Raw genomic sequence first — 13,228 nt, forward strand, 5'->3', positions numbered from 1 at the left:
CTTCATTTTTGTGCTGCCTGTGCGCGTGCTAAGTGTCATTAGTTTTCATATCCCACTACTTTAACTGCCTATACTGCTCCCTTACAACTTGTGTATACTGATATTTGGGGACCAGCTTCTATGCCTGCCTCTAATGGAGCAAGATATTATGTGTCTTTTCTTGATGCTTTTACCAAATTTACATGGATTTATGTTCTGCATACCAAGTCTCAGGTTTCGAATGCTTTCAAAAAGTTTAAAGTTCTGGTTGAAAACCAAACTGGCCATAAAATTTGTAATTTGCAAACTGATAATGCACGTGAATTTCTTGCCTTAACTCCTTTTCTTCAACAGCATGGTATACATCACCGTCTAACATGCCCTTACACGCACCAACAAAATGATTATGTGGAAAGAAAGCACCGTCATATTGTGGATATGGGTTTAGCGTTGCTTGTCCATGCTAACCTTCCTTTAAAATTTTGGGTTGAGGCTTTTATTTCTTTTGTTCATATCATTAATGTTCTTCCCTCTCCTATTATACAAGGTGACACACCTCATCATAAACTTTTTCACACCACACCTAATTACGCTCACTTTAAGGTTTTTGGTTGCGCTTGTTACCCTAACCTTCGCCCCTATAACACACGTAAATTTGCCTTTTGTTCTCAGTGTTGTTTGTTTCTTGGTTATAGTCTTCACCATGCTGGTTATATTTGCCTAACTGCAAATGGCAAAACTATTATTTCTACACTACGGCCAACGTCCATCCGATGGTTACTCGAGCAAAGGTTGGTACTCACAAACCAAAGGTGTATCTCTCCTCTCTCCCTGACATTCCTCATATTCCTTCTTCTGTTAAAACTGCTCTTGTTTCCCCGCTTTGGTCCACTGCTATGCAAGAATACACTGCTTTGCTTTCTAACAACACTTGGACCTTAACCACTCTCCCTCCCAATGCATCGCTGGTTGGGTGCAAGTGGGTTTTTAAAACTAAGCTAAATGTAGATGGCTTGTTTCATCGATGTAAAGCTCGTCTCATGGCCAAAGGTTTTCATCAAATGCACGGACTTGACTATGCTGAGACTTTTAGCCTTGTGGTTCGTCACACTACCATATGTCTTGTGTTCGCCCATGCTGTTACTTCAAGTTGGCATGTCCGTCAAGTTGACGTTAACAATGCATTTCTTAACGGTGATCTAAGTGAATGCGTTTACATGTAACAACCCCCTGGTTTCGTTTCTGCAAATCCACATCTTGTATGCCGGCTTCACAAAGCCATCTACGAGCTGAAACAAGCCCCTCGCTCCTGGTTTCTGAAGCTAAGTTATACATTACATACTCTTGGCTTCACACCTACAAAGAGTGATACCTCCTTATTTGTTCGTTTTACTCATTCACACACACTTCTTGTTCTTATTTATGTAGATGATATTCTGATTACTGGGTCCTCTCTCTCTCTATCATCACTACGCTCATTTCCAGTCTCAATTCCTGCTTTGCCTTAAAAGACCTTGGTGATCTACATCATTTTCTGGGTATCCAAGTTATACGTACCTCCACAGGTGACATGCATCTGTCTCAGTCACAGTACATTCGTGAGCTTCTTCATAAAACCACCATGGTCTCCTCCAATCTGCAACCCACACCAATGATCTCCACTATTCGTCTTCAACAAAACTCGTCTATGGCTTTTCATGATCCCTCTCTCTATCGGTCGGTCGTTGGCACTCTCCAGTATCTTCTTGTCACTTGTCCTGAACTCTCCTACTCGGTCAACAAGGTTGCTCAGTTCATGCATGCTCCCCAAAATCATCACTGGCAAGCTGTTGAGCGTATCCTACGCTATCTTGCAGGCACTGTTCACCATGGTCTTCTTCTTCACCGTACCTCCACCCTGAATGTCCTAGCCTTTGCTGATGCAGACTGGGCTGCCGACCTTGATGATCGCAAGTCCACCACAGGGTTTTGTGTTTATCTTGGTTCCAACCTTATCGCATGGTCCACGCACAAGCAAAAATGTGTTTCCCGGAGCAGCACTGAAGCTGAATATCGTGTCGTCGCTACTGTCCTGGCTGAACTCCTCTGGCTCCAGTCGCTTTTTCACGAACTTCACATACCCACATCCATTCCTAGAATTTATTCTGACAATCTGGGTGTTGTTCTCCTTAGTGTTAATCCTGTAATGCACTCTAAGTCTAAACACTTTGGGTTAGACCTCCACTTTGTTAGGGACAACGTCCAAACTAAGCAGGTTCAGCTTTTCCACATCCCAGCCCGCTACCAGGTTGTTGATCTGCTCACCAAGCCTATGTCAGGAGCCAATTTTCTTTGGGTTCGAAATAAACTCAAGGTTGTCCCTGCTTCAACCATGAGTTTACGGGGGCTGTTAAGTGTATAACAGAATGAACCTTATGTAACTGCATGGGTATTCTTATATATACCCTTACGCGTTGTGCAATATATACTTTTGACTGATACATAATGAGATATAAGTCTTTTCTCTCTCATGTGCTCACTTGACCTAATACACCGCATTCCTCCTCAAACAACCATTACCTTTCTATAATCAATTACCATCTATACACGTCTTTCTCTATTCCTCATTTCTCTTTGTGTTCCTACTCTCTTTTTTTGTCAATTAAGGGAAAATTTTGAGCCCACAAACAATCATCAAATGCGACACAAAGGGCTCCTTTAGGTGCATGAGTTTCTAACATCAAGTAATCTTATTTTTGGTTTTATCATTCATTATCTTTTTACAATTAATATTTGACAACCTATATACAAAACTTTACTGGGAATACAGAAATGTGGATCGTGTATTTGCTATCTAGTTTAGAGGAGATCTTACTCACGAATGGTTCTTAGAAGACCACTGAGGAAATTTACATCCAGTCACTTATAATATGGACTTTCTGAAACCATGGATAACCGATGGATGGTCCGACTTACAAAAAAAATTATGGTTTCAAAAGAAACCATCATATTCTTTTTTTTATACGTGGGCAACTGTTATTTTCATATTACCTTGTTTAAAGAACACTTTGGGTCATCTGCAGTCGCATTATACTTAGATCGTCTCATGAGGAATGCACTTGTTTTTTATGGTCCATACCATCATTTTGAACTATGAATCAAGTCATCTGGTGATATTTCCTTTACTCTTTTTATTTAAGATTTTTTTAAAAAAATTGTATGTGATCTAAATTATGTTAATATTACCTTATAGGATTTGTATTCTCCATTTGCGACTTATATACGCAACTGGAATTTGAAATTTCTTAACCTTCATGGCCATCTCAATTTTGAAAAGTGCAAAAACTTAAAACAAAATGAGAAAATAAATCAACAAAAATTAGACTGGGATAGAAGAATTTTTGTATGTTAAACACGTTCAAAGAAGACGATAAGATTGTTTTTAAAGCACAGGTCAACGAAACCAATAACAAAATTCGAGTTATACTCCTTTCATGAAAAATGTTTTTTTTAGATAAGAGTTTTTTGTTACTAACTCTCGTGAATTTTTGTCACACTCCGTTAAGACTTAAAAAAATTATGTTTATACTTCATGTTTATGCTTTGTTTACCTTATTTTTATTATGTTTAGTTTATTTATTCATAGATAATTATTGATGTTTATTTTTTTATATTCACAAATAATTATTAATATTTATTTTTTTATATTCACACTTGCTTTGTATTTATATATTTATATGCATTCTATTTTTATTTCTTTGTAATTCATATTATACGTGCTAATTAAATTTAAAAACACATTCTCATCTCCTATAAATTAATTCAAATTCAATTTAACTAGTATTACAAATAATCATTTTTAAACTCATTATTTTTAAACTTAATAAATAAGAACAGGTTGGAAATTAACGTGCATTATACTGGTTAAAACACTAGTATAATTACAAATGAACATAGACTAAAAGGTAGTATAGGAGGATATAGAGAAGATAAGGTCCGTAGTGCCAACTCAAACATATTTTGTATTTTCTTTTCCGAGTTTAATTGAAATCACGCACGTCTAAAGATATCCAATCATAAATTATTATATAAATAAAAATATCAATTTTAGTTCCTCTTCGGACAAAAGAATAAACCCTTAGCATCAGAATTTCCAGGGTCCCTAGAAAGTCTTTTCCAACTGATGAGCCAGGGCAAATGCAACATAAACATGGACCAAATTATTCCTAGGGCATCTTCTATCATCACTGAATAATGTCAAAAAGGAATGAGAGAGAAATTCCAACCATTAGTAAATATACTTCTCCCTTGATAACAAAATCCGACTAGGTTCATATATTCAGACATGTTTTTTTTTTTTCATTCTGAATAATACTATTTTTTTTCTATATCAGTGACTTTCCCTAACCAAAAGGCCACTGTGACTAAACATAGAAGGTGAAGAAACAAATTCACACCTCTATAAATAAGAACACTGTTGGTGAACAGTTCATTGTCTTTCAAAGAATAATAATAGCATTCAAAAATGGAAGGTCAGTTGTCCCCTTGAATTCCCCTGACCACTTCTTTAGCAACCCTTAGGTTTCACTTTTAGTGAGACTTTGCAGTTAGCCCTATTGAAGTGTTTGGGGGAACTCTAGGAGCCATTTGATGCTTTTTAACAGAAAAGGTGTTCATTGGTTATATATATATATATTATGATCTTTTTCAAAGTTTGCAATGTAGTTTCTCATCAGCTGCATGTCTTATATACTATTTCAGTTTGCACTGTTATTGTTCTTTTTTTCACTTGCCATGCTTTCATTGCAGCTTTACTTGTGCTTGTGGAAATAGTGAATCATTTTTGGAAAATGGAAGCATTGGAAGAAGCTTATGGATTGCATCCCTTACAAACCTTCAACACTTTTCTTTATATTTCTCCTTTCTTATCACATGCATCACATTAGCCCCTTATATTTTGATATTTCCTTATTTCCCTAGCTAACTATTTCGATATCCCACCTCCTTGGGTGTCCATAAAAAATCACAAAAAAACTCCACCAATTGTTGTAAATTGTCGTAGTTGTTTGACTTTTAACAAAATAATTATGTCATAAATAGCAATACACTTATTATACTTGACGATATATTATTAGATAACATTATAAAAAAATTTTGCAATACATTAACATTGAAATGAAATAAATGACATTATTTTCCATAATAAAAGGACATTTTCGGTAAAGCTTAGTTAAATTCATGAGCATGGCTCACCAACAAACATAACAAAGTTAGTTTTTAATATTGAGATTGGTGCATTTTGTCATGATACATTTGTAGAAAAATAATAATGTAAAGGAGTAGTACAGGGAGTTTTTAGAAAATTTAGGTGAGTCTAAATTCCACATAGAAATGACAGAGTTGGATAATATACCATGTAAAAATGAGAGAGTTGATTAACATATAGGAAAAAGTCTCATAAACTAATTATCTAGTTTTGAGTTGGTGTTAGTATCTTAGAAGTGATGTTAATCCCTTGTGTAGATTTCACTCAAAATAAAAAAAATCATCAAAAAAAATAATTAGAATAAAAGTGTTATAGTTTTTTTATATAAAAGAGTTAGAATATTAAGAACAATCATATATTCTAGCTTTTATTTTCAATCTTGTAATTATGTATTATATATAATACAAAATTTTCGTTTTGTCCGACAAAAAAACATTAAGTACATTACTTTTAGTATTCAAAATAAATAAATTTTAAATTGCATTATTGATGTGCTTAAATTTAAATAGATAAAGAAGTAGAGAAGAAAAATGTTTAAATAAATCACTAGCATGTTATTTCAAAGAATTTTGCAGAAATATGTAGATATGAGTATATTTTTAATAGTTGGTAGCGTTTAATACTAGTAGAATGTATGTTTTGTGAAAAACAAAATCTGTACACTTTTTACGAAAAATCGTTAAAGATTATTTATTTATGAATTTGTCTAAAAAAATTTATAAAGTCTTACGAATATATTTTTTAAAAAGAGCAAAATAAAAGAAAGGCCAAAAATCCTGGGCTTGTATTTTGGGTAGTCACATTTGCACCCATTTTCTTCTCAGTAGAGACAACATTCTATTTTGGGCAGTTTCTTCCTGCACCCCTACATTTTTCTTCCTGCACCCCCACAATGTAATGCAAAGACAATAATATCCCTACTATTTTTTAAAACTCCAAAATACACATAAAATCCACATTACTCTTTCTTCTTTCGGACAATGCAATTCGGTAATTTTACAGAATGAGAAATTCGCATTTATTTTTTTACATTCCGGATCGAAAAATCCATAAATATTCCAGATTGATGAATCCGGTAATCTTCCAGATCCATCAATCCGTAACAAAAATTAGACTTCCGGATTCAGCAATCCGGAAATCAACAAGTTGCTTCGAAACAAATTTGGGATTTACAAAATTGAGGGGATGCAGGAAGAAACACGTAGGGGTGCAGGAAGAAGAAGCCTCTATTTTGTCCTCAATAGAGACAACATTCCAGAGAAAACTTTGGACATGGGTTTGTCACAAAAGGGTCTACACTGACCTCTTGTTGATAATTTTTCATGTGTTTCTTTAAGCATTATAAAATAATAAAAACCTAAAAATAATCTAAATTTTGACTAAAATGAGAAAATATTGCTTCTCGTATACTTCAAAATCGTATTTTTATGAGTGTAAGGGTGTGTTTGGCTCGGTTTATTTTAAACTTAAAGGTACCTTTTAAGTTAGTGATAAAAATTACTATCTTATTTGACTCATAGGGATTCAACTCAATCATGTCACATTAGTTCTTTCTTTTTCTTTTGTTGAATCAAAATATTACTTTTATTGTTCTCATCTCTAGAAAATTTCTGGATACATCCCATTCATTTCGAAATAAATTTACCCAAATATTTTTTACATTCAAAAAAATCCTGTTCTTAAATAACTGGAAAGTAACCAAGAATTGTGACCAGAAAAAATGAAACTTCCGAAAAATTGCATTTTAATTTTAAAAATATAAAATACACTTATAATCATAATTACATAACCAACAGTTGAGAATTGTGATAAAAATAAATGTCTGTTGGACAAATCTTAAATTATCAAAATAATATGAATCATTAATTTTCTAGTTATTGCTAGTATATTTAATTTGTCTCATCATATAATCTTTTTTGAGAGAAATCATAATTACATCAATATTGTTTCTAGTCAATCTTTCTATTTTATTTTTCGGCAGATGCCCACTCACTTCCCTGTCATACTCACTATAACAAGTGTAATGATGTGGCCAAATCTAAAAGTAAAAACCCTTTTATTTGATCATTTTCTTGAGAATTATTTTTTAAGTAAAAAGCTTTCAAACAATTATGCTAGTTTTTGGAAAAATCACGTAATCATTTTTAAGCTTGATGCAATGTCACTGCAGAATTTTCCTACTGCAGATAACTTAATTCCGAAATTTGATCAGAAAAAGCTTCTAAACTTGAAAATTGAACTTAGAACCAATTTTTAAGCAATAGACAACATAAAAATAAGCACATAAGCTTAAATCCGTAATATATACCCACCAAAGTATTCCTGTCCTATTAGAAGAAATTTGATATCTTACGCTGATCACAATATCACTTTCTTTATCCATGACCATAAATATAAATGAAAATCAAATCAATGTTGTAATGTAAATCTCCATGTTTAACTATTCAAGTTTTTACCTCCTTCAAGTATCCTTGCCTTGAAAATAAGGTAGAATCACCTTCTCCACTGAGGTTGGATCAACTTCTCTGAAATTGATAATATCCATAGTGAATTATTTATGGGACAAGAAAAAAGGCCTAAATAACAAATCAGAGGGCACTTATAACAAACATATTTTAAGGGAATTATTTATACCTATTAAATTAATTCCTATTGGGTTTTCCACAAAATGTTAAGGTTTTTACCAAAATTATGATTGAGACCTATAAACCTTACAAGCTATCATTGAGCTAATTTTGGTATTTATAGAAAGTTGAGAAAAAAAATCTAAAACATACATGCAGGCTGGTTCATGTCTTTAGGAGAATGAAAAGTTATATGCATGGTGGCTGACAAAATTTGACCAAATCAAATCTGTATCCTAAAATTTCAGGTCTCACTCTAGATCTTTTTAGTGGGTACCGCAGCAATCTTTCTCATTGCAAGAATCTCCAAGGAGAGATTTTATTAAGATTTGATTCGTTCTACAAGGATTTTTTATTTTTTTTGCACTTGTAACTGTCTTAATAAATCAAGAACAACTTTCCCTGCAAAAATGTTATTCACCTAATTCTTGTGGTGCTTGAAAGATAATAGAAAATATCAACATATCATTTGCTGATATGAATCCATTACTCACTAATTTTCAATTATGAAATTCTGCCACAAGGTGATAAATGACATAAAGGCATCATTGATACTTGACAGTTGGCAGACTTAATTGCCTTGGTTTCTTTAAAGGTTATATAAAAAGGCACAATAGGAGTAGGCAAGGGGAAAGAGGAAGATTAGAGATCCTGAAGATCCAGATTAATTTCTCGAGATTGATTCTTGATGTGCCTTTCATCTTTTAAATTGCTTGTTTGTCTTAATTCCTATGAGATTATGAGTACTAAAATTCCTTCTTTGCTAATTGCCAGAATCAAGATGTAGCTTGCATTGGAAAGACCTTTGTTAGTAAAAAAGAAAGAAAAATTATAACTTTCAAACAAGCTAGTGAGCTTTAGTAGTAGTAGTCTAGCAATATTCTTGTAATAGTAAGTCATTTATAACATCAGCAAAACTTTTGCTCACCAAAATACATACAAGCAAATAATTTAAGTATGCATTTATGAAGATGGATACTTATATCTATCCATGTCACTATTGTATTGGTGTACTCCAAAAATGTCTATCATAATCTATTTCTTTTTTATTTTCGGTGGGAAGGAGACATAAACCAAGAGCTTCACCCAATCAATTAATAAAAAAATACAAAGAACAGTCTTAAATGCTTACCAGTTCCATCCCTTGAAGATGACAGAGATCTATCAGACCTTATCACTCCTCTGCCACTCACAGCCATCAGCCTTTCATCTCTCGGGGAAAATGAACCTGACCGGCCATTGAGTGAGGATGAAAGTGAATGTCGCCTGGTTGTATTGCTCTTTTCTACCAAATCAGTAGCAAATCTTGGAGAGCTTTGTCCTCTGAGCTTAGCCTTTGCAGATTCGGTAGGAGCCATATAACTGGGCAGCCTTGGAGTAACAGGAGTGGTATATAACTCATTATCTTGATCATTAAAGTTCGCAGGTAGTGAAGCTCTTCTCTGGGAATTGTTACTGATACAATTATCATCACCACCGTTCCGATCCTCACCAACTCCTTGATTTTTTTCATTTTCATCCTTCTTCACGCTAGTCTTTGAAACAGCAATAGGATCATGATGTGGCTCATTATCATTCTCATCTTTTGCTGGCTGTCCATGACCCTTCTCAGGATCAGACTTTTCTGACTTTGCAACTGCCAAATCTTCCATTTTCTCTGAAGAGGCACTTGGGCCCTGCTCTAAAACATCAGTGACAGTATGATCTAAAATCTTTCTACTGCTGTGTTTTCTTTTTTCATTAACAACCTCAGATCCATTTGAAACATTATGTGCGTGTTTTTTTTCAAGACTACATTTCGCAGTTTCTTTTTGAGGGTGTTCCTGAGCTGTTGGCAATGGATGGCTTGAATCCTTTTTTGGACGCTGTTTAGATCTGTTAGCAACTAAAACTGAGCCATTGTCAGCTTTCACAGCAGAAGATTTTCGAGTAGTTCTTTTAACTTGTCCCCTTTGAACTGTCTGGGAACTTCCATTTTTCTCATCAAACACTGAATCAAATTTCTTTTTCAATTCAGGAAGAGGTGCCCAAAAGTGTGACTGTGTCCAATAGTCAAGCCACTTCCAAGCCAAGTTAGTTTCTTCTTGATCAATGGAGAGTGATAGAGGAACTGCATATGGGGATGAAGCCAGAAGCTAAAATGGATAACATACGTAATGAGATTTAATTCAAACCAAAATAATATTATTAGATAACATAGTTTCAGAACAATATGAACTAAAAGGGAACAGCAAAAAAGTACACCATTTGTTCACAATCTTTGTTATAGCATTCATATTCAAAAATCAGTAACTAGTGAGTAAAGTAAAAATGGCAATTGACCAAAAAAATTGTTAAATCAACTTCCAATCAACAATCATGAGATTTATTACAGGTTCAGTGACCAAATCTAACTCATTAGTGTAGTCATTCAACATTAATAATTACTGGAACTAGCATTGAACATTAATGTCATGCTCCACAATGCATTGCACAGGCAAGCAGTTTGAGGAAAAAAATATTGAATATTGAAAGATGAATAAACTTCAATACAAGCAAACAGTGAATAAAAGAATAATTTGGTATGGAACAAGATCATGAACCTATAACTATAACCAAAACAAGTTCAAAACTTTAATCTCATAGCACATAGAACTAGAGACAGGTTAGTTATGAGCCCAAAAGTTGAGACAAAATTGTCATGTTTTTAAAGACAGCGGGAGAAATCTCATGGACACTAACATTGTTATCTGGTAATAATATCTAGTAGTTTTAATTAACTGAAATAAATAATATATCAGATATTTGTCGAGAATAAAATAACCTATTTATCCCCTATGGGGCATTAAATATCGATTTTTACCTTGCAAACAAATACATTTTCAGACAGCTTCTCTTTCTGTGAGGATGAAACTACCGAAATAGAATTTGAACAATGAGTATCCTGACAAAAACATGTTGAAGAAGGAATTAGTGAATAGAAAAGCAGGAAAAACGTAACTGAAGACATTCACCCCATGAAATAAAATCTTAAAGTCCCTAGAAGATGCCAACTGTATGGTAGAAAAAATCTTTGGATACTAAATCAATGAGAAATTTTTCTACCAGAATGGCAAGGAAAATAATGCACAGATCACCGAATTGATGAATTAGTTAAAGCACTTTTACCTTACAAATTTTCTGGACTGCATGCCCAATATCAGAACGTCTAACATTGCAACCACGAGCCAATGCTTGAAATTTAACTATTCCCTTCACACAGTATAAAGCAGAAACAGCTTGTCTTCTAACCAAGTGACCACGAATGAGAGATTGTAGTTGTATGGCACCTCTGAGAGTTTGAAATGTTTGACGAGCCTTCAATGAAAATGTAGGAGTCACATTTTACATTCAGTAACATATATATAGAAACTTCCCAAATATAGAATCAATGCTTACGAAACTTGCACACAATAGCTTACAAATTAAGAATCAATGAGCAGGGCAAGTTTTGATCAAATATATCATGACACGATAATTTCAAATAAGAATCCAACACAAAATGCAGAACAGACAAGACAATGACTATAAATGAATGAAATACCTACATTTTCCTTTTCTCTATAACTGAAAATCTCAAATATTAAAAGTGAAATAAATGTGGTTGCATTTGTATCTGTAAATATTTCTACGCATTTATATGTATAATTGCAAGGGGGTGAACACCAGATAGCTTCTACAAGCGGCCTGAACTTTTATAGCTGCTTCTGTAAGCTGAAGTTTCTCAGTATCCTCTTGAGATCCAAAATTAGCCACATCCTGCACCTTAGCCTCTTCATCTCCAGTTGAAAGAACATTCTTATCAAGTGAAGATCTACTAACTACCTCCTTTTCTGAAAGCACTACTTTAGTATCATTAGCTCCAGATATCGGCGGCGGCGGCGATATCAGCAGAGAATTAACAGGTGGATCAGACACAGGTACCTCAGAAGACACCACCACATCCTTATCACTTGATGGTTTCTAAACACACAAAATAGAAAACAGTTACAAAACAAGTATTTCAAAAGTTTAAGCACTCACAAACACAGATCACAGGAAACAACAATTAGACGTTCTCCCTCCGTAGTTTCCTTTATAAAATTATAACAAATCATAAACACAAAACTTAAGTCAACCACGACATCCTTACAAGAATATCATTCTTCTTTGATGAAGTAGACTTTGACGACGATTTCTTCCCCAAGAGTAAGTTCTTGAACCATTTGCCAGGACTTCTTCCTTTCCCCATGTCAACCACAGAACTCAAGCATCAAAATCTGCAAGATTCAACTAGATGTCAAACAAAATTAAATTCACCAACCATAAATTTAAAATTTAAAGCTAAAGACACTAATACCCTAACATAAATACATTTTACAAAAAGGAAATATGAGTGCGCAGCTATGTAGCGAGAAAGTTTCGTAGAGTAATTGAAAAATCCAAAACCGAACCGTGAAGTCTATTTACAAAAAAGGACAATAACTCGAACTCGAAGTCAAAACTAACAAAAATTGCAATTAATTCTACACAGCACCAACCAAGAGTCAATTTAAGTCTTTCCTGAATAAGCATTAAGATCAGCAAACCCCAACACAAAAATAATAAAAATCAATAAATTTTTATCTTAAAATAGAAAAGCCCAACCAAATGCAGCTAAGGTGGAACACAATACAGCAGATTCAGATCAACAACACACAAAAGCAAGGATAAGAGAAAGAGGGTCAAACCCACAAATAGAAAAAGAAGGAGCAGAACCCTATACCTCCAATGGTGAAGAAATGAAACAGAAAAAGTGAGGAAATTGGCGAAAAGTGTTAGGAAGAAGAATGACTTAGGAAGAGTAGAGGATAAGAAGGAAGAAGAGATTTAGTATGGCTGGAGCTGAGGTTTGGATCAAAGTTGCCGCTTTGGTTGCAACGAAGGGAACAGTGAGAACCTGAAGGGACATGAAAGGAAGAGAAAGTATGGCTGAAGCTGAAAAGCAAAACGTCACAGATTCCTCTAACGAGGTTTCAATTTTGAACAAAAAAAAAGAACCACCTCATATTTTTTCTTAAAAAAATTAACAAACAAAAAATTGAAATTTGAATTTCGTTAATGCCCATTTTATATTTCTCGATACTTTCATGTAAACAATATAATAATTAGGGTTGTGAGTATATTTAGATCAATTTTATATAAATATTTTAAAATTGAATAATTTTCTATGAGATAAAATTAAACTGGATACCATTTAAAAATAAAAAAATAAGAGAAACTTTATTATAATTTGATTTTATAGGTTGTGAAGATATGTCTTTGGTGGTGGGTATGCTCTTCGGTCTTTTACTCCCTGTTTGCTTCCATGGATGTACTGTTCAAGAGGAAGGATGTGAGTGGA

The 13,228-nt window shown here is 33.8% G+C and overlaps 1 protein-coding gene across 2 annotated transcripts; it reads right to left on the reverse strand.

Annotated features, from left to right (window-relative positions):
• Window positions 1–7,500: 7,500 nt before the first annotated feature.
• Window positions 7,501–12,927, reverse strand: LOC137810786 (protein IQ-DOMAIN 29-like). 2 transcript variants are annotated; one of them, XM_068612214.1, is made up of 7 exons: window positions 12,611–12,927; window positions 11,999–12,125; window positions 11,533–11,829; window positions 10,996–11,184; window positions 10,691–10,771; window positions 8,981–9,983; window positions 7,501–7,749 (listed from the first exon to the last, which is right to left on the reverse strand). In XM_068612214.1, exons 2-7 carry the CDS (start codon window positions 12,095–12,097, stop codon window positions 7,718–7,720), a joined length of 1,701 nt encoding a protein of 566 aa, XP_068468315.1. In that variant the 5' UTR covers window positions 12,098–12,125; window positions 12,611–12,927; the 3' UTR covers window positions 7,501–7,717. The 2 variants fall into 2 exon arrangements, with proteins under 2 accessions (XP_068468315.1, XP_068468317.1); XM_068612216.1 differs by having other exon boundaries at window positions 11,999–12,138; window positions 12,611–12,872.
• Between the last annotated feature and the right edge of the window lie 301 nt (window positions 12,928–13,228).

Source organism: Phaseolus vulgaris, chromosome 2 (genome assembly GCF_000499845.2).
Source record: "Phaseolus vulgaris cultivar G19833 chromosome 2, P. vulgaris v2.0, whole genome shotgun sequence".
NCBI classification, from domain to species: Eukaryota; Viridiplantae; Streptophyta; class Magnoliopsida; order Fabales; family Fabaceae; genus Phaseolus; species Phaseolus vulgaris.

What these genes read in the sequence shown, in the direction of transcription:
- LOC137810786 (XM_068612214.1), bottom strand. Translation starts at nt 12,097, where the DNA reads ATGGGGAAAGGAAGAAGTCCTGGCAAATGGTTCAAGAACTTACTCTTG. An exon ending in CAAAGAAGAATGATATTCTT is followed by an intron (nt 11,830 to 11,998) that starts GTAAGGATGTCG and finishes TTGTGTGTTTAG; the next exon opens with AAACCATCAAGTGATAAGGA. An exon ending in ATCTTCAAGGGATGGAACTG is followed by an intron (nt 7,750 to 8,980) that starts GTAAGCATTTAA and finishes TATCAATTTCAG; the next exon opens with AGAAGTTGATCCAACCTCAG.